The sequence below is a fragment of the Oreochromis aureus genome, linkage group 20, assembly GCF_013358895.1.
Source record: "Oreochromis aureus strain Israel breed Guangdong linkage group 20, ZZ_aureus, whole genome shotgun sequence".
Classification (NCBI taxonomy): domain Eukaryota; kingdom Metazoa; phylum Chordata; class Actinopteri; order Cichliformes; family Cichlidae; genus Oreochromis; species Oreochromis aureus.
Window position 1 is genome coordinate 3985840 of NC_052961.1, and position 19685 is coordinate 4005524.

At 40.8% G+C, this 19685-nt stretch overlaps 1 protein-coding gene across 3 annotated transcripts in view; it reads right to left on the reverse strand.

Annotated features, from left to right (window-relative positions):
* The window catches only part of gripap1 (GRIP1 associated protein 1), a 44394-nt gene that overhangs the window by 14289 nt on the left and 10420 nt on the right, over window positions 1-19685 (reverse strand). For 2 of the 3 annotated variants that reach the window (XM_031759118.2, XM_039604357.1), the window contains exons 10-24: window positions 19047-19094; window positions 18880-18911; window positions 18467-18514; window positions 18211-18310; window positions 16586-16663; window positions 15708-15800; window positions 10877-11011; window positions 10658-10753; window positions 10446-10556; window positions 10051-10152; window positions 9799-9912; window positions 9344-9421; window positions 3854-3949; window positions 1939-1995; window positions 1605-1704 (exon numbers count right to left, since the gene is read on the reverse strand). In XM_031759118.2, the coding sequence (XP_031614978.1) occupies window positions 1605-1704; window positions 1939-1995; window positions 3854-3949; window positions 9344-9421; window positions 9799-9912; window positions 10051-10152; window positions 10446-10556; window positions 10658-10753; window positions 10877-11011; window positions 15708-15800; window positions 16586-16663; window positions 18211-18310; window positions 18467-18514; window positions 18880-18911; window positions 19047-19094 (1288 nt within the window). The remainder of the gene's footprint in view (window positions 1-1604; window positions 1705-1938; window positions 1996-3853; window positions 3950-9343; window positions 9422-9798; window positions 9913-10050; window positions 10153-10445; window positions 10557-10657; window positions 10754-10876; window positions 11012-15707; window positions 15801-16585; window positions 16664-18210; window positions 18311-18466; window positions 18515-18879; window positions 18912-19046; window positions 19095-19685) is intronic. The other variant, XM_039604358.1, reaches the window with a different exon arrangement.

The following is a 19685-nucleotide window of genomic DNA, read 5'->3' on the forward strand; positions in this document are numbered from 1 at the left end:
GGAGACTCACACACACACACAGCCCCAAAACTGCTGTCTCTCCTTCCTGGAGTATTTAAATGGGAGCGCCATCCTGTTCAGGGATTTACATCCTCTACTTCTAAGTTTCAGAGTTCCGTCAGGTTCAGCTTTATGGAGCTCTAAGTGTGCAGCAATCGATAACCTGCAGAAACATGCAGCGATAATGTCTACAGATTACTCGAGAGAGGAACACAGAGTTTCCCATCCAGAGCACATCACACCAGGTGTTTTACAGGACATGAAACTGGTTTTAAAATGCCCAGCTCTTCCAGGATAAGTGGGTCGCCTGCTTTAGACACCGACTGATTGCCATCAGAGCCTCCAGTACTAATGTCTGTGGCCTCCGGCACAGATGCTGATGATCAAGGATGAACTTGTCCTGCATGAGCACAAGCCTCTTGGCTCATTGGTTGGAGGCATGATTGTGACAAGTGTATCATCAAGCAAAAGCTTTGCACCACTGTTACTGAAACAACACCTAATAACTGTCACATAACTTCACGTATGGTGTCAACATGTTTCATGCTTCTCATATACCCTGTGTTTCGTCAGCAGCAGACCTTATCAGCAAACATCAGCATAATCTTGTACATTGTGTCCTGAGGCATCTCTGTGATGACTTTTAGTTTTTTTACTGGAACGTTTTTAACAATTAGAGGCATAAATCAGGACAAACCTACGTAGACTCGTTTTTAAAAAGCTATTATTACAATTTATCAAATCGTCATCAGAAAACTTTTATTTGCACCAAGAGGGCAGTTTTTCCTTTCAAAACATCCCGAGCCTGGAGGCATACAATAATGTTAAAGTCTCCATGTGATGTACATGTGTTACTCCACAGAAGAGTAACCTTTTAAGACTACAGTCTGCTTATTGCACATCTGTTCTGTGAAAAAGGACGATTCTGAGCATAATGTGCACAAGAAAGAGAATCAGTAATGATAGACAGCAGTGCTATGAACAAACAAATATGTATCTCATATCAAGCTCCATAGTTTTACTTGTAAAGTGCACTACAAGGCAGCACAGGAGCACAGTGGTTAGCACTGTCACCTCACTGCCAGCAAGATGCTCCACAGCTACCTTCGGCCTTTCTGTGTGGAGCTTATGCTGAGCACAAAGCTTTATACAACATGTCTCATTCACCCATTCACACACACACATTCATATATCATTTTTCTATGTCCAAGGTCTTTCTGTTTAACTTCCACACTCCAACGAATGCATCAGGAGCAACTGAGCAACTTCAGTATCTTTGGCACACAGATCAGAGCAGCCACGGAGAGAACCACCAACTGAGCCACAGCGACCCCATCATACTGTTTAAGCCAGCTTTACTCTGATTGGCTGTCCCACTAACAGTAACTAGCAGAGCAAATAGGTGGGGCTTCTTTCTGGGTTTGAAAATCCTGACTGGATTGACCAACTCAGCTAATAAGAGGAAACAGATTAAAGGTTTCCAGACTCTGAAGCTGATGTTGCGTCAGTAGGACTGAAGATTGAACAGACAATACCAGCATTTAACTAAACGTAGGGGCATGCAGACGTGTGGATGACATCACAGTGCGGGGTGCGTACAGTACCTGTTCTGGTTTTGCTGTTGGTCAGAATCTCCTGGAGCCTCTCCTGCAGTTTGTCTGCTCGCTTCCTCTCCAGCTGCAGCTGCCGCTTCAAATCCTTCAGCTACACACACACACACACACACACACACACACACACACACACACACGTTTATTTTCTAATTATGATTTTCCATGCACCACTGCTCTCAAATTACTCCGCTAAATATTTTTTCTTTCTCATTGCTATTCAGATTCTCGTCTTGCAGTATCGGTTCATCAGTCTGTGCCTGTCACTCACATAGTCCATCCGTCGCTTTGTCTCTGGTAGCATCAGTCAGATAAACAGTAAACTTACCGCTGCGCTTCCCTTCTTCTCAAGAATCCTCTGACCGTCCACCGTGTCCTTTATCTCCTAAACAGAGAAAGCAGGTCAGAGACATCACTGTCAGTTATTTTGATCGTTCAAGTTCATTTCCAAAGTAAAAACACCAGAAATGTTTTCAGAACTGAGAATTTACTGCTTCCATTTGTCAGACATGATATTTTCTGACTTTTTCAGGGCATTTTATACTATTTAAAAAAAAAAAAAAAAAAGTAGTGCACAATAACCAACATGAACACTTGGGTCCATACTGTAAACGTGCCAGATCTAGCTTAAAACGGACATTTTCATCTGCAGTCACGAGCAGATTGATGAAATTATTAAACAAGAAAAAAAACAAAAAACACATTCAACACACTGAACCATACATGTCAAAATGAAAGCAAGCCATATTGAGCCTGTTGCAGATTTTAAACCTGATCATCAAATCATTTTGGTTCCTAATAAATTTTGGCCCACACATTCTGTGCTGTGATCTGCAGAGCATCGTGCAAACACCTAGCTAAACAGACGCTCGCACCTCCACACAGCATAAAGGGAAGATGACACTAAAGGCCGACACTAAAAGACATAAGCTGGGTGAATAAACAAAGAGAAGTGTAAATAGATTTTGGTGCTTTTTAAACAGGTCCACAGCTCCTGGGTTCAAAGTGACACATTCATAAAGGTTAAAAACCTCGGCCTCAAAGGGACCGTCTCCTTTTATCTCTAGCGTGGGCCGCTGCATCAACCATGTAAAGACCTTTCAGAGGACCTGCTCAAAGCTTTGCTGCAGTGCTGCAGACCACTTCAGCTCTGCTGGGAGAAATCCTAGTGTAGTAAAGGTGATCAGGCTTTTTCCATTAGGACTCCTAAACTGTGGAACAGTCTGCCCCTTCACACTAAAATACTCTTTTAAATCTCTTCTTTAAATTTGCTTTGCTTTGTTCTTGTAGAAGTGTTTCACCCTTTATCATCCAAGTATCATACAGTGATAGACTTGTTTTACAATTCAGAATTTTCTCTCTAGCCCAAAAAAGATGAGCAGTAGTGCTAACATTAAGCGTACCTACTAAAGTCTAAGCAGAACTGATTTTTCTGCCCATGTTCAGACAGCAGTAGGTTGTGAATGCTTTGTGCTACTGTGATCCACCGGACTGATCCCCGAAAAGCTCGCCTTGGAATTTTGTCTCCAGCACAAAGGTTCCAGAGTTACGATGATTTAAAGAGCATTTGAATGACTAATGAGAGGCAGAGACTAATGATTGACAGCTCCTGTGTCTCGCTACAAGTTAATTAAATTAGCGTTTTGGTTGAAGACGGCCAGCGCTCCTTAACTGGAAGCTGTGGGCACCAGCCAACCACTCACACTCACACCTATGGGCCGTTTAGAACCACCAGTTCACCTAACATCACTAACTGTATGTCTTTGGACTGTGAGAGGAAGCTGGAGAACCCAAAGGGAACAGTGCCAATCACCGTCCCACCGTGCTACCTGCTTCTGACAAATTAATAAAACTAATTAATTATCAATTTGAATTTACGAGTATTAATTTATGTCATTCTTGTTTCTCATAGCATTTTACGTGCATATGAAACAGCAGGCATTTGTGTCCATCTTGCACATACAGTGTTTGGTCTCAGCTCGCTGATTCATACTGTAAACATAAACCTTTATTCACAAAAAAATAAAAATCATAAATGTAGTTCCATTTTTATAAAGCTAAAAGCTGCTCGCTGTTCTATCATTACAAACAGTAGGAAAAGGACTATAAGGGACTATTTACAGCGGCGTATTAAACCACATTTGGTCTCGTAGACAGAAGCGTGTGAGTGGATCTGAATTAAAGTTAGCAGTCTTTGGACACTGGAGGAACGAGGTATATCAGCTCTGACACAAAGCTATTACCTGTTTGAGTTTCCCGATGGTGTCCCCGTGTTCCTCCCTCTGCTTCTCCACCTCCACCAGCTGCTGCTTCAGTTTCTCCATCTCTGACTGCTTCTCCTGCAGGACACAAAGAGACAGATCAGGATTTCGTTCAGCAGCTCAAACATTTGGAGGAGAAACGTGGCGAAAAACATTTAAACGAGCTACATTTGCACCTCCAGCGATGCCCCCATGCTCTTAATCCAGCTGACACAGAGATTAATTTGAAAAAGGAAACTGCTTTTAATTCCCTTCTAATCTTCTGCCGCTAATTAATTTGACTAAAATCTACATTAAAAACATCTGCAGGCTGTAGCTGCTCACCTGACAGAGGGAGGGGAAAAATGTCATTCTGGAGGAAAACAACAGCGTCTGTTAATTCCCTGTAACGTCTTACACCTCAATCAACAGCTCACCAAGCAGTGGGAGAGGAGCTCTGAGACTTTGCTGAGATGTATTACATTATTTATTCAAACAAAAATCACAAATAATAATAAAAACTCTAAATTGCAGATTTTAAACTCAGTTTGTAAGAAAAACTTGTTTATTCTTTGCTTTCTTACTTGATGCTACTGTAAATAAAAATGTGCCATTGATGACCTGCCAGCCAGCTGTTCCCTCTTCATTGCAGCACACAGATGTTTTAGACATAAGGGCACTGACACCGTTTTTATACTCTATTTAATAGCATTAGTTATTTTGGAAGATTGAAAACGCTTTCTGAAATACAGAAATTTAAAAGAAGTTCAGCATATGGATAAAAACCCTGAGCCACCTCCACATTACACCTGAAGGAGCTGCTCGACCACAGAGACCCATGGCATGAAGCTCCCGGTGCAAAAGCTTTTGTGCTGATAATAATAATGATAATAATGATGGATTGCATTTATATAGCACTTTTCAAGGCACCCAAAGCGCTTTACAATTCCACTATTCATTCACTCTCACATTCACACACTGGTGGAGGCAGCTACAGTTGTAGCCACAGCTGCCCTGGAGCAGACTGACAGAAGCGAGGCTGCCATATCGCGCCATCGGCCCCTCTGGCCAACACCAGTAGGAGGTAGGGTAAAGTGTCTTGCCCAAAAACACAACAACCAGGACAGAGAGCCCGGGGATCGAACCGGCGACCTTCCGGTTACAGACGCGCTACCCAACCCCTTGAGCCACGGTCGCCCCAACCTGATGTTAAAGCCAGGGGAGGCTTGGAGCTCTACAGCTGCTGAGTCAGCAGAGTGCTGAAGACTCTTCAGCATTTTGGTTGACGGCTCCCGTTGGCAGCTTTCTGTGGTCGGCCACTTTTGAAATAACACAACCGACAGCTGTTCCTGGAACATCTGGGACTGAAGAAACTTCACAAACTGTTTTGTAACAGTGGCATCCTGTTACGGTACCACTCTTAAATTCAGTGGGATCTTAAGAGTGACCCATTCTTTTACAAAAGACTTCATGGCTAGGTATTTGATTTTATACATCTGTAGCAATGGGAATTAAAACACCTGAATTCCAAGCTTAAGAGGTCTGGAACAAGAAATAAGACTTGCATTTAAATATTGCCTGTGTCTCCAGCCTCTATATATTTTTTTTATTTTTTTTGCCTCTATCATTTTTTTATTATAACTGTGTGCATCAGGTTCACGTATTACAAAATATAATTTATAACATCAGAAAAAATGTATTTTCATGCAGACGATTAGATATGGTGAACTGTGTCTACACACAGAACGCTTCAAGCAGTTTGAGTGATTTAAATTTATAAATTCAGGCTGTGCTTTAAGGTTCATGAACAATCAGCTATTTTTTCAGCATGTTCGGATGTAACTGGAGAGAACAAGGTCAACTGATTATTTTTAATTTGCCATTTAACGTTTGGTTTAACACACCTTAGTGCTGATGTTCAGGAATGGAGACAGGAAACGACATGTGACGAAACTCAAACCCCCGACACGTGGAACACCTGCCCGGGACCCGACCTGCCCTCTAATTAGACTTCTTCCATCATTAATTAACTTTTCCTATTAAGTTTCCTCACTCTGGTTTCAGTACCAGCAGATAAAACACACATGCGCACGCAGACAAACTAATCAGTGCAGCGGGTCTCTGAGGAGAGACTTTCTCACAGACGTATACACGATCATCATGGTCATCTTATCTGCTGAAAGGGCTCGTTACTGATAACCAATAATAACGCTCGTCAGTAATGAGCATTTTTATTGGTTATCAGACTCTAATGGTAACCACATATGCAGCTGTAGCCACAATCAGACTGTGTTAATATTTGGGTCTTTACTCCTTTCAGTTAGTCTTCGTGGAGTTCTATACATACACTAAGTGTGTTTACACCCACTGCAGGAACCACAGCAGGTGGCAAGCTCTCTCCTTTTAGTTTTTGGAAATTACATTTAGTGTTTATGGTTTATGTTTGGATTATTTGACCTTGTACGCAGCCTCCCGGCCCATCACATGACCTTACATCAATAACAACAAACATCTGCAATGTTTAAAAATCTCAGCATCTTTTGTCTGTTTAGTGGAACCATTTCATTTACAAAACTCATTTAAGAACCGTGTTAACAGAGCTAATCCAGCGCTTATTAATATTGACAGTGTGTCACAGTGACCAATTACAGCAGCGCGGCCCAAAAAGCGTTCTCCATCCATCCTTGTTTCACAACAGAGATGTCTGTAAACACTGCAAACAAAATCAATCAGCTTCAAGACTGGAAACAAACACCACTGTGTCGAGCGGTAGCCACTCGTCGCACGGTTGCACGCCGTAAACAAAGCCTCGTCTTTGTGCTGTGAGTGCACGACGACGACGGGTCAGTGTGGAAACAAGAATCACGGCGCTGAACAACAAGCTGAACTCCGTCCTGCTGACAGATGGCGTGAAGCATTCAGGGTGTCTGCAGCAGACTGTCAGCGTTCACATGAGCCGCCTCCACTCTGATCGGCTGTTAACACAGCTTAACCTCTCCAAGTTACCATGGAGACAACTACGCTTTAATTAGAAACATTTTCAATTAGAGCGCACACACAAACGTACATGCCTACACGCACTGTGTGCCTGTCTACACACACGCACACAAGTGTTGATATTTATAGGGTTGGCTTCTGAAACGTCTTGTTCTGGACACCGATGCTCTGTCTTCACCTGAGCTGCAGTTTAACAGAAATGATTTAAAACCTCTGTAGAAGCTTCAAAAGTGTAACTGTTAAGAGGTCACAATTACTGAAAAAATAGTCTATGCATTTGTTATTTCTAGGCTCAACTACTGCAATTCCTTATCAGCAGGCCTTTCTAAAAGCTCCCTGAGAGATTTCAGTTGATCAGAAAGGCCACAGTCTGAGTACTGACAGGAACCAGAAAGAGAGATCATATTTCTCCTGCATTAGCTCATCTTTATTGGCTTCCTGTTAGATCCAGAATTTAATTTACAATACTTCTTCTCACATACAAAGTCATGAATGATCAAGCGCCACCATCTCACATCGCATCACTCTCAGACTGCAGCCTTGCCTGTGCTTTGTGGATGGAGGCAGAGCCTTCAGCTGTTCCTGTAGATTTGGGAGACGACATTCTCTCAACTTTTCAGAAACAGGCTTCAAACTTTCCTTTTTGATAAAACTTTTAGTTAGGGCTGGATCAGCTGACCCTCAACCATCCCTTAGTCATGCTCGTGGCCCATGAAACACTTAGCACTTTTCTCCACGCCCTCTTTTCACTCTCCATGGATATTATATCCCACTACTGCATGCCCTTATCTTTTGCCTTTTCTCTCCTGTAGCTTGTATTTTGTTCTCAGCTTTCTATCCCTTTTGTTCCTGTTTTTCCCCCTCACCGCTTGACTGATCATAGTACATGGCTGCCCACCCCTGAGCCTGGTTCTGCGGGGGTTTCATCCTGTTAAAAGGGAGTTCTTCCTTCCCAGGGGCTTGTTTATAGAGGTTGGTCTGATTGATGTGGTCTTCTCTCTTATATTGGAGTTCAGGCTTCTTAATCTAACTAAAGCACCTTGTCATGACTGCTGTTGTGAATTGGAGCTTTACTATATAAATAAGACTGAACTAAAGTGAATTACTATTAAACCAGTTACACATTCTGTATCATTTCATCTCATTCAGAAAGGTAACTGATTCTCTGACAAATTAAATGTGTGCTGATTAGCACGAGTCATTAATTAAACTGCATATGTCTCGCCAGATTATCAATGTTTCATGGAGTCATGGGGACAAAAAAAAAAAATCACAGTGGAAAACCTCACTTGTGGAAACACTACAGAGCACACTAACACATGAAAAATTATGATAATTCCTCTGTCCCAGTGCATGCTGGGAAGCAATCACACAAATCATTGCAGGGTTCTCTGATGCTGCTGTGTGTCTCAGAGAGCAGGTTTAGCTGAGCCCGGCTCTGCAGTTGTGTCTGCATTTCAAACCTCTGAAGCCCGTCAGATCTCTGTGACAGAACAGCAGGTTTGCAACATCACTGTGAAGTGATTGAAGCGACTGTCTTATTACAGGCTGTGCACTAATGCAGGGGGCCAATCACTGCACGTATGCACACAGGAATCCAGTTTAAAACCGTTGCATACATGGTGTGTGTATTCTGGGTCCGTGAGCTGGGATAAATAGCACAATATCTCCTAGAAGAAAACATCCATAATAACTGCTAAGATGGGAAGTTGTATTTTTATAGTTCGCAGGTGTGCAGAATTGATTAGCAGGCAGTTTGGGTTTGATATCATCTCATCCACATTATTGCTCAGCAGTTTAGTCGAGGAGTTCAACTGATTAGATAAAATAAATGCAAATGGAGCAAAATGTTAAACACAGCTCACTGTATTCATTACCTTTCTTGTTACAAATCCTCCATTTGGAGTTTAGAGAGACATGATTATTCCACCAGACAGGCTACAGGAGGAAACGTTATATTATGCAAAGAAACAGTTATGCAGTGAGCTATGATGGAACACAATTTACTGATCATATCCAGAAAAACTGACGCAGAATTGACCGAACACCTGTCAATGGTCTGACGGTTGGATATAAGGAGCTTTTCTTGTCTGTCATTCCAATCGAGTGACTTTTATACATGTATGTAATTCCACCCCGAGACGATCTGTGCTGAACATAACATTTTATAGATGTCGGTTCTTTGAGTGAAGACAGTCTCAGCACCTCTCACCATCTTTTTCCTGAGGCGAAGTAGAGATGGAGGTGAAACTGTCAGAGCTGATTACTGCTGCTGAGTTTAAGTCACTTCTACAGGATCTGTTAATCAATGTTTCTGTGCTCGCTTTAATGTGTGTAATCTCATCAAGTGTGACAGTCATCTCTGTCTGTTGTCTGCTTTTGTTCTTATAACACCGGCTTTCATTCTGTACTCACAGAAAATACATTACTCATCTCAGCGACACCTTTACCTGAGTAAATAAAACAAAATGAAAGTGTGTGTGTGTGTGTGTGTACCTCCAGCTGAAGTTTGTGTTCTTTCCGCAGCTGCTCGATTTCCTCCTGATGTTGCAGAGAGTTCTTCTCTATGTTCTCCTGCTCGCATCAACAGACAGATAAACTACAGTCAGTCACAAACGAACATTTGGAATCAAAAGAACTCAAAATCTGCTCATCTGAGAAGCTAAAAACAGTAAATGTTAGCATTTTCACTTTAAAATAATGATGCAAATCTGATTTCAAAATTAAAATTTAATCAACCAACTTGCTGATTTATCAGAGTGCAGTACATTTTTACTTTATCCATTGAACACAGAGCCAGACATTTTTGGAACCTGCAGCAAATGTTTCATGCTTTGAGACTTCAAAACCTGTGAACTTGACCTTTAAACTACGGAGGATTTGGAGGACGCATTGGTGGAAAAGTACCACTGGTTTATAGGGTGACCAGCCGGCACTCAGCAGATACTGACCTCAGCCTCTTTGAGCCGTCTCTCGAACCATCCTTTGGCTCCCTCCATGGACTGGACCTGACTCAGCAGCTCCTCCACTCGGGGCTGTAAACCCTCCAGCTCCTTCGTCCGAGCCTGAAAACTCACAAAACATATCGTGAACGTGTGTGATAACGACTCTGCTGCTCGTGTTATACGAGACATCTGGAAGACACACATCAGGAGTTTTCTTTTCTCTCCTTACCCACTTTCACCTCCTGTGTGCCTCTTTACCTTTTCATCTCTAAGCTGCTGTCGGATTTCTTCCTCAGAGCGATTCTTGTCTTCATGAAGTCCTCGGAGCTCCTTCTCGTATCGAGCCCTCACTGCGAGAACCTGAATGAGGGGAGGAGAAGACAGAAGAAGAAAATGAGTCGGGGAATACAGAGAAGAGACAAAGGCAAAAAAGATTCACTAAATCTGATGGAAATGTGTGGATTTTCTTTATTTTTGCACAATTTAAAAACTAAAATCCACACAAACAAACAGATGAAAACAGATCGGCAATAATTCAAAGCAAAGAAACTATATAAACATGTAGAGACAGAGAAAAGAGAAACCAAACAAAGAAGACGTGAAAACTGTGATGGATAAAAGCCATTAAAAGCAGCAGATCCGTGAACACTCGCCTCTTTCTCGTGCTGCAGTTTGAGGTCTGACAGCGCCTCCTTGTGGTCAGACTTTTCCTGGTTCAGCTGCATGGCCATCTCATCCAGCATGGCCTTCCTCTTCTCTGCCGTCTGCTCACACACAAACAGGTGTAAGTGTTTTCACTGGCTCAGCTGGTTTGTGTACAGACACCATGTGGCACTCTGTGTGTTGTTGTTGTTTATGTGTGTACCTTCTTAGCCTCATCCAGCTCTCTCAGCAGTCTATCCTTCTCTTGTCCTTCTTCTGTTAACTGCTCCAACAACTTCCTGTTGGCAAAACTCGACTCCTGAAGGACATAAAGTGAGAGAAGCAGAAAACCAAACAGCTGGAGAGTCCTTTATATGTGCAGAATGAGCTGAGATAAAACCCAAAGGTTAAACAAACCACTGACTTTACTGGTTTTATCTACCTGCAGTTGGGAGTTGAGGTCATCTCTCTGAGCCAGCAGATTCTCCTGTTCAGTTCGTCTCTGCTGCAGTTCGGCCGTCAGCGCCTCCTGCTGCTCTCGCAACAGGTTCATTTCCTGCGTCTTCACCGTCTGGATCTACAAACACATTTCAAACACTTTATTTATCTTTACAGTGTTCACTTTTATTCCTGAACAACTCTTTGCAGTACCTGCCCAATTTAAACACGTACATGTACAAGAATGTACTGAACAGATAACAGAAAATATTAGATGGAAAAGAATGACAATGACAGCAGATTAAGATGAAAGCACAGGACAGCAGATGACCACAGGTTAGATTAGGTGTAAGTTGTAGGATTAAATCATTTGGCCCTTTAGGTATAACAATGGCATGAATCCCCTATACACAGATCATTTATCTACATATAGATCCATGTCGGATGTCCATCTCTATAGGTCACCCACATCAGCTGACCCTCTTTTATATCGCTTCAGGCTGTAGGATTACACCCTTTGGAGGAACTCTCTGCATTGCCACTGTGATGGCTGTCTAAGTGGACTCTAGAGTTTGTGCCACTGAACACTTCTGAGTAGCAGCCTACCTGCAATTTTCAGCCACTAGTTCTGATTAAACTCATGGTGATTTCCAAAAATCAGTTTGCTTACTTTAAGGTACTCCAAAACATTCATTTCAGGTTTTTACAAACATAACATGTCCAGTTCAGAGAGCGAACTAGCAGGTATTAGTAAGACCCAAAGCAGTGAATCAGAGAAATAAATATTCATTTCCAGTTTCTTTGACAGCAGTCATGTTCTCATGTTCTAAAGCAGCACAGCTCCACACTAGGAAAGCGCCACACGGCCAGATTATTGTGTGTGTGTGTATGTGTGTGTGTGCGTCTGTGTGTGTCCGTGTGTGTGTGTGTGTATGCCTGCCACCTGTTAAGCAGACATACAGAACAGCAGCTCTGACACAGAGAGCAGTGAACGCTACGATAAAATCAAAAACAGCTGTCGCTGTATCAGCCCCGTCGCGCAGGTCTCAGAGGAAACACAAAAAACATTTTACTACCATGAAAAAAGTTCCTGGGAGAAAAATGTTTTTGGTACTTTCAATAAAATTGTGTTATTTTGATTTCTAGTCATATTCATGTGAAAAGCACAGTAACTGGACTTATTCCAAGTTTAAGTGAGAAAAAAGCAGAGTATAAATCTATACTTTGGGTTTACAGACCACACAAGAATTTGTGTAAGTCAGCAAATGGATTGTTTCGTCTGAGAACAGATGATGAAGCATTTGGAGCGTCTCCTGAGTTTTTCTAAATTTAAGAACTTATTTAATCCTACAGTGCGTTTTGTATTGGACTTAATGATTTCACTGTCTTAACTGTTTTTTGCAATTTTCAGTTCTAAATCAATCTTCCAGTTTGAGGCTAACATGGAACATCAGAGCACTTTAACTGTCGCTAGGTCATGAAACCATGCTCGTCAGTGTTCAAGACTGTCGTTTACTGGGCTGTCAGTGACAGCATTTGTTCACTGACGGTACAGACATTTATGACCAACAAGTGCACCAACTCAGTCCTGCAGTTTCTTACGGACGTGATGAAAAGTGCCAACGTAAACAGGGATGATGATCATTAGACCTTTTCTTTAGTTTATGATGACACAAACAAAAGTCACAGGACACAAATTATAATTTAAAGTAAATATTTAGCATTGGTATGAATAATCCTGTGAGGTCTATGTCACTGACAATGGCAAAAGGCCCAATCTTTACCTCTGAGGCCCAACAGTAAGCCATCAGAATATGCAATATTTGCTTTGTATTTCTCGAAGTCTTGGGAATTAGGTGGAAAGAACGATATGAATGGATCCAATTCAGGCCAAAGGTCTTACATTTCATCAAATATATATCTTGCTAGACACAAACAAGGAGAGCACGTATGCACCATGGATGTAAACCCTAATGAGCTACAGCTGAGGTTACTGACCTCCTACAGCATCAAACATTTGCACTACATAAATTATAATTAAAGCAGGAACCTGCTGGAAAGCAGGAAAAATTGATCACCATGATCATTTTGAGGAGCTCTAACCAACTAATCTCAGTCACCGTAACCAGTCAGCCACTGGCCTCTCTCTACAAACAACAGGCGAACAGTCTGATTACAGGTTTCACACATTTCAAACAAAAATATTAATTGATTTTGGACTACATATACTGTATGGTCTCCATTAGTCTTCTAAAAGGTTCAGTTCATGATGATTTCAAAAAAATAGTGTTAATATAAAGAATAATTTTATTGTTGGTTTTGTTTTTGTCAAAGAAACAGATCAGATCAACAACAAAAATATTCTACTTGGGCTTCTGTTCAGGACACATTCTACTAAGCACACACAGTCATGTTATTTTATTTTTTAGGTGATCAATCTTTAAAAAAAAGCCTCTAGAAAAGATTCTAGGAATCAAAGTTCATTTCAGGACCTCAATCTAATGCTAAAGTCTACATGAGGAGTCTAGGTCAGGAAATAATTACCTGTTCAAGAGCGCACAGATTAGTCCTCAGAGCACTGTTCTCCTGCAACACGTGTTCCACACTGACATTAAAGACAGCTGCTACAATAAACAAACAGGTTCTAGATAGAGAGGTTCAGTACCACCAACCATCATCAGTAGGGCAGCCCTCATAGATCTATCATCTGCTTGAAATTTGAATTTTGGCTGTGTTTAAGATGAGTCCATTTTTAACAGGTTTACACAAAAGATCTAGTGCCTTTCTAAAGTGTTCCATTGTCACTCGGTGCAGCAGTATGTAGTTTAGTTTTTAAGATTCACATTAGTCCAGAAAACCAAGCTAAGGTTAGGGTCCTAGATGAGGGCTCTACTCTAGTCTAAGATATAAATACCTGGTCAAGCGTGCACAGATCAGTCCCCAGAGCACTGTTCTCCTACAAGATGAGTTACAGTTTGATGTGAGTAAAGTGTTCTGGATAATCCTGTTCAGGGTCGGATTTACAAAACCTCACATGAAATGACATCAATTACAAAAAACAGTAAGTGGTTCAAACTAGTGTTTAGACGTCAGAATTATATAAAACATTAAACTTCTTTTTGATTGGGCTGTCTGTCTTTAACCTTTAACCAGTAAGTAAAGCTATTAAACAGCTGAGGCTGACTGGTGGGAGCATGAGACTGTTTTCCTTGCATTAACACTGCCTGATGCAGTCTTCCATATTATACCTATACACACATATATATGGAACTAGTCATTTACAAGTAATTCTTGTAACAGCAGTTCATTCTAATAAGCAAAATTTCCTCTTTTTTGTAAGAAGCTAATATTTTGTAGATTTTTCTTAACCTTTAAAAAAGCTTCAGCTGCTTGGTTTGCTCGGCTCTGATCTTTAACTACTTGCTTTGTGTTAGCATGGTCCAAGTCCAGGTGCTGCAGAAAATCACAGTAATGTGAATTTATTTTTTCACTCAACACATTTTTGTCATTTCTTTTATCTAAATCAACAACTGGGATCAGGTAACTGTTGTGTGATTAGTAACGGCGTGATGGTCTTTGAGGTATTAATGACTTTTTCCTCATGGGTCAGTGTAACGTTCTTGTCAGTTTCTCTAGTCCACAGTACTGGTACTGTTGATGTACTGTTGGTTTATTACATATTAAAAGCAGCTGGGTTAGTGCTCAGAGATGATGTAATGCTTCTCCGGGGTTCTCCGGGTTTTATGGCAGAGGTGGGACCAAGTCATTGTTTTGTAAGTCTCAAGTCTTTATCGTTAAGTCACAAGTCAAGTCTCAAGTAATGTCAGGCAAGTCAGAGTCGAGTCTCAAGTCACTGGTGTAAAAGTCCGAGTAAAGTCACAAGTCTGAAACTTTGAATTTCAAGTCCTTTCGAGTCTTTAAAAAAAAAAGAAAAAAAAAGGTTGCAGTTATATGCTAAATGTAAATATTAGACCATGTAATTTTTAAATCTGTTTTTCTCAACACATGATGAAATACTGAACTTAGAAAATATACACAAATTGTGAAATTGCACCTCTATACAATGCAGCTCAATTAAACTTAGCTCCAAGAATAATTTTCACTGACACTTCTGAGATAAGCTGCATGTTATTCTTGGATGCGCTTGTAGGACCGGCTTTAAAATCGCATGACAAAAATATCATACACATTAAAAAAAACAGTATCACCAACGTAGCCTGGACAACATTTGCTAGTTAGATGAAGTCAGCTGTCTCATCGTAGCAAAAGAGAAGCACCACCATTCTTTATGCAACTGTCCGATAAAGTTGGAAGTTGTTCCATCTGTCTGTGATTCTCTTCTTGCATGTTTTGCATATTGCATTTCAGTTTTTTGTTGACTACTTCATAGTTTATGTACCTGAAAAAAAATAACTACTCGCAGCATTTTTGAGCGTTTTTTTTTTTTTTTTTTTTAAATCTGGTTAATTTGATTGGCTGTGCTACAGCTCACGCACACATACGTACGGAGTGTGGTTTGAATAAATGAATGAATGAATTGAATTAATGGTGCACACTTTCTATATAATATGCGTGTTAAATTTTAGATTTGGGGTGAAATATCAAGTCTTTTCAAGTAAAACGGGTCAAGTCCAATTCAAGTCCCAGGTGATTGGTGTAAAAGTCCAAGTCAAGTCACAAGTCTTAGAACATTTTTTCAAGTCAAGTCTAAAGTCATAAAATTAATGACTCAAGTCTGACTCGAGTCCAAGTCATGTGACTCGAGTCCACACCTCTGTTTTATGGCCACGAAGTTAGTGAGGTTAACTCTCTCCATGATGTGTAAGGTTTATTACCTGTTCTAGAGCAGCTAGGTTTGTCCTCAGAGCATCGTTCTCCTGCAGGATGTTGTCCACCTGTTCCTGACTGACTGCACTCTGACTGGCTACCTGCAGTGGCACCACACCACCAGCAGGGGGCGTCAGAGGGGAAAAGATAGGATAGGAAAGAAACCAGTAAAGACCAGATAAAGAAAGAGAGAAAAACAAAGGCAAAATAGGAGGTAAACAAAACAAAAAGAACACAAACAAATGTAAGAGTGTAAAGGTAAAGAAATTTTAAATGACAAAGATGACAGAAAGAACAGAGTTGAGGATTAGAGACGGATAAAGCAGTTCAGACACACACTGAAAGAGAAGCACCAGGAAATCCCACTGCCAGAGTGATACTCCAAAACATATTTGTACTTTATCAATTATATTAATGTAAGAAAAAATTATTTGTATTATAGAGCTTTCTCCATCGCACCTTCTCTCATTTCATTTCCTTCATTTTAAAAACCTGTTTTTGGTGAAAATGGATCCTTTTTAAACATTCATATCACTTTGGCAGAGAAACAGCTTCACAGAGAAGTGACAGAACCGAGCAACAGTCAGCTTTAATCAAACTCCTACAACCTTCACACTGTTTCCTCCCTTGTCCCCTTTTCCCTCAACCTTATCCTCATCAATTAAAAAAAAAAAGAAAAAAGAAAATTGTATTCTAACATGTGTGTGAACTCGAATTTGGATGTGGACAAATATCTAAATAAGAGTGCCGTCATGTCTTTATATGTCTTTATATTTACTGCACTCCTGCTGCGCCTGAGACATGGAAATATGTGTGTGTGTGTGTGTGTGTGTGTGTGTGTGTGTGTGTGTGTGTGTGCGTGCGTGTGTGTGTGCGTGCGCATTACCTCGTCTTTCAGTGTGTGCAGAGCCACCTCGTGTTCCTTCTCTTTGCTCTGCAGCTGCTCTCTCAGCTCTGACACCGTCTGAACAAGAAAACACACAAACACAAATGATTGCAGTTTATAAAGTAAAGAGCAAAAGTTCATAACGAAGGCTGAAATGATCGTTACAAAGGAGAAAACAAAACAGAAAGGGACTCTTTCACTATGTTAACAATGACATGTGAAGTGTGCAAACTTTGGAATTAAAAGTTTTGTTTTTTGTTTTTTGGACTCGTACAGGAAATGTGACGTCACTGTTAAATGAAAAACAGTATGTATGTTTTATTAACAGGTGTTTTAATTATTCAGTGTGTCCAACACATTCAGTCTGATTCAGATTCTTCAGCAACACCCAAAGGTGTTCAACAGACGTCAGCCACAGACATGAACTACTTTTCATGCTACAAAGACTGTGATTTTTAAGAGTTTCTGACAATTAAAAAAATAAAAGTCCAAACAATGTAGACATGGTGTGTTCCATACAGGCCTTCTTAAACAAGTCAAAACTTTCATCATTGTGTAATTATCTCAGCAGCACACCGATTCTTTTCTTTGTTAGATAAGACCCAAACGTATTGTTCGGCTTTCACTTCAGACGTAAATGAAGAAAACTAAACAGCAGCAATGTCTGTGGTGTCATTAAAGCTGGGCTAGCTGGTATCTAGCTACAGAGCTATAGCTAGGATAATATAAACACATTAACACAGCCAAGATAAAGGATGAACATTCAAGTTTTCCCCCTTAATAAAAGCTATTGTGGGGGTCCTAGTTGCTCAGAGACAAATGAAATCATATGACAAGAAAAAAAGCACTAAAAGAGGACCAAACGTCAGTCAAGAAAACCTCTGTGATCCATCCACAACACCAGGTTAGTCAGTAATATGCTGCTGCATGGTTTGGATTACTCGTCATCCCTATTCCTGATCCTCAGCTTCATGTCCCCACTGAAATCTTAGTTAGCCTCAGAAGGACTGTTTTCTGTAGAGTTTAGCTATTTGGTGTTTGGCAAACTGTGAGCACATGTAGCACAGTGCTACACATGGAGGGTGCTAATAAAAAGCCAGAGAGGTGGATTATACAAGATACAACATATTACAACACGTCAAACAGACAACAGCCTTAATGAATGTAGTAGGAGTTCAGACGAGGTAGCAGGGTTCATACGTCATCACTTAACCAGCAGATTACAATATTTTGTACTCTTGACACGTCTATGGTGTGCTTTAGCGCCCTCTATGGGCTGTAGTACCCAGAGCTGGTATTAACACAGACTATGTGTTTATGACACCTAGACGATGACAGATGATGGGCTGATACAGTCCATTTTTTAACAATCTGCTCATAAAAAATTAATTTCAGATATAAAGTGCTTTGTTTGTTTTCAGTGGTTAAACTTGCACCACACAACATCGAGCAAGACTTCCTGTGTTTACTTTAGTTTTTTGTAAACTTTTATCGGTGTACATAAATAATTCCAACATGGTTATTTCTGTTGCAGGAAATTACCCTTACTGGGTCAAAAGTATCATAGAAGAGCTGGGGGAATGTACATAGTAATGGACTGGTGCGATTTCTTAGTGAGGTCTAACCTGATTGGCTGCCATGAGGTCCGTCTGTAGTTTCTGGACACGGATATTCATGGCCTTCAGCTCTTCTTCTTTTCTTTGGTTGATCTCATCGATCTTTGTCCTGCGGAGAATCAAAACCACAAAAGGTTGACATTTCCACAACAAACAGCACATTTAAAGAAAAAGGGAAAAAACACAGCACACAGCCTGAACCGTGGGCATCAGAGCCGTCAATACACAGTGGCAGTAAGAGCAGCGGGGTGACGGCAGTCCTGACCTGCTGTCGTTGTACAGAGCCTCCTTTTCTGTCTGCAGACGCTGGAAACTGCAGGAGAACGGAAACATAAGCTTTAGTTTAGTTGCCCAGAACAGATTAACATTATGGTGAATCTGTTATATTCATTTCCAGACCCAGATATATAATTTTTAAATCTTCACCTTTACTCAAGTAGCTTTGATTCACAGTTTAAGACGATCGTTATTCATTTCTTACTTGGCTGGGGTTTTCTCTCTCTCTAGTACTGCAGGGTGTTTTACCTACGATATCAAGCCCCTGAAGCTGATGGCTGTTGTAAAGATTAAGTGAACTGAGCCACGCCTGAAGCAGTTTATACAGCAGTGTTGCTACATTACTGGCCGATAACTGTGTGTCAAAAAGCTGTGAATGTGACTGCGGTGAGGTCATCTCACCTCTCCTGCTTCTTCTTTAGCTTGTCAGACAGCTGCAGGACAAAGAGACGGAAACAGCATTAAAAAGCTGCACCTTTAAAAGCCAATATCAGCTCACTGGGATATTTACTGCAAAATAAATCTCTATTACACAGTTGTTGTGTGTTATCAGCCCTGAGAAGATTTACCTTTGTTATTTCTTCCTGCAGTTTGGTGATTTCAGCCTGTTTGGACGCCTGGAGGCAGACAGAAAGCAAACGTTCAGTCAACTGAGGAGAGAGACAGAGTTTTCGTCCTATACTTACAGCATGCTCAGTGCTCACTTTATAGATCCTCCTCACTTTATTAAGTACACCGGTGTAGGCTAATGTCCAAAGAGTCCAAAAAGTATTGCTTTGAATTACATTTCCGAACTTTTATTAATCAAAGTGAAGTTTGTGCTCCTCTGAATGGATGTCTCGTCTGTTCCTAGACCAAAGACGGTAACTGGAGTCAGAGTTTCGGTTCTTGGAAGTCCGAACACAAAGAAACTCAGTTTGCAGCATCACAATCAGTCTTTCCAAAAACAAACCTTTTGGGATTATGCTGCAGCTCTTTCAGATACATTTGCTCCCATTAACAATTTTACCACCAAGTTGATATGAAAATAAGACCCAGGTTTAAAACTTTAATAACTCTGGGTAAACCGATGACCCTGCAGCAAATATTCACAAATGATTTTCCAAAAGAAATACAGTTCACATGTTAAAGTAATCTTAAATCACATTTGGGTGATGAAAGTGGATTTTGACAGGTGTCATGTGACCAACAGATCCTTCTGTTATCAA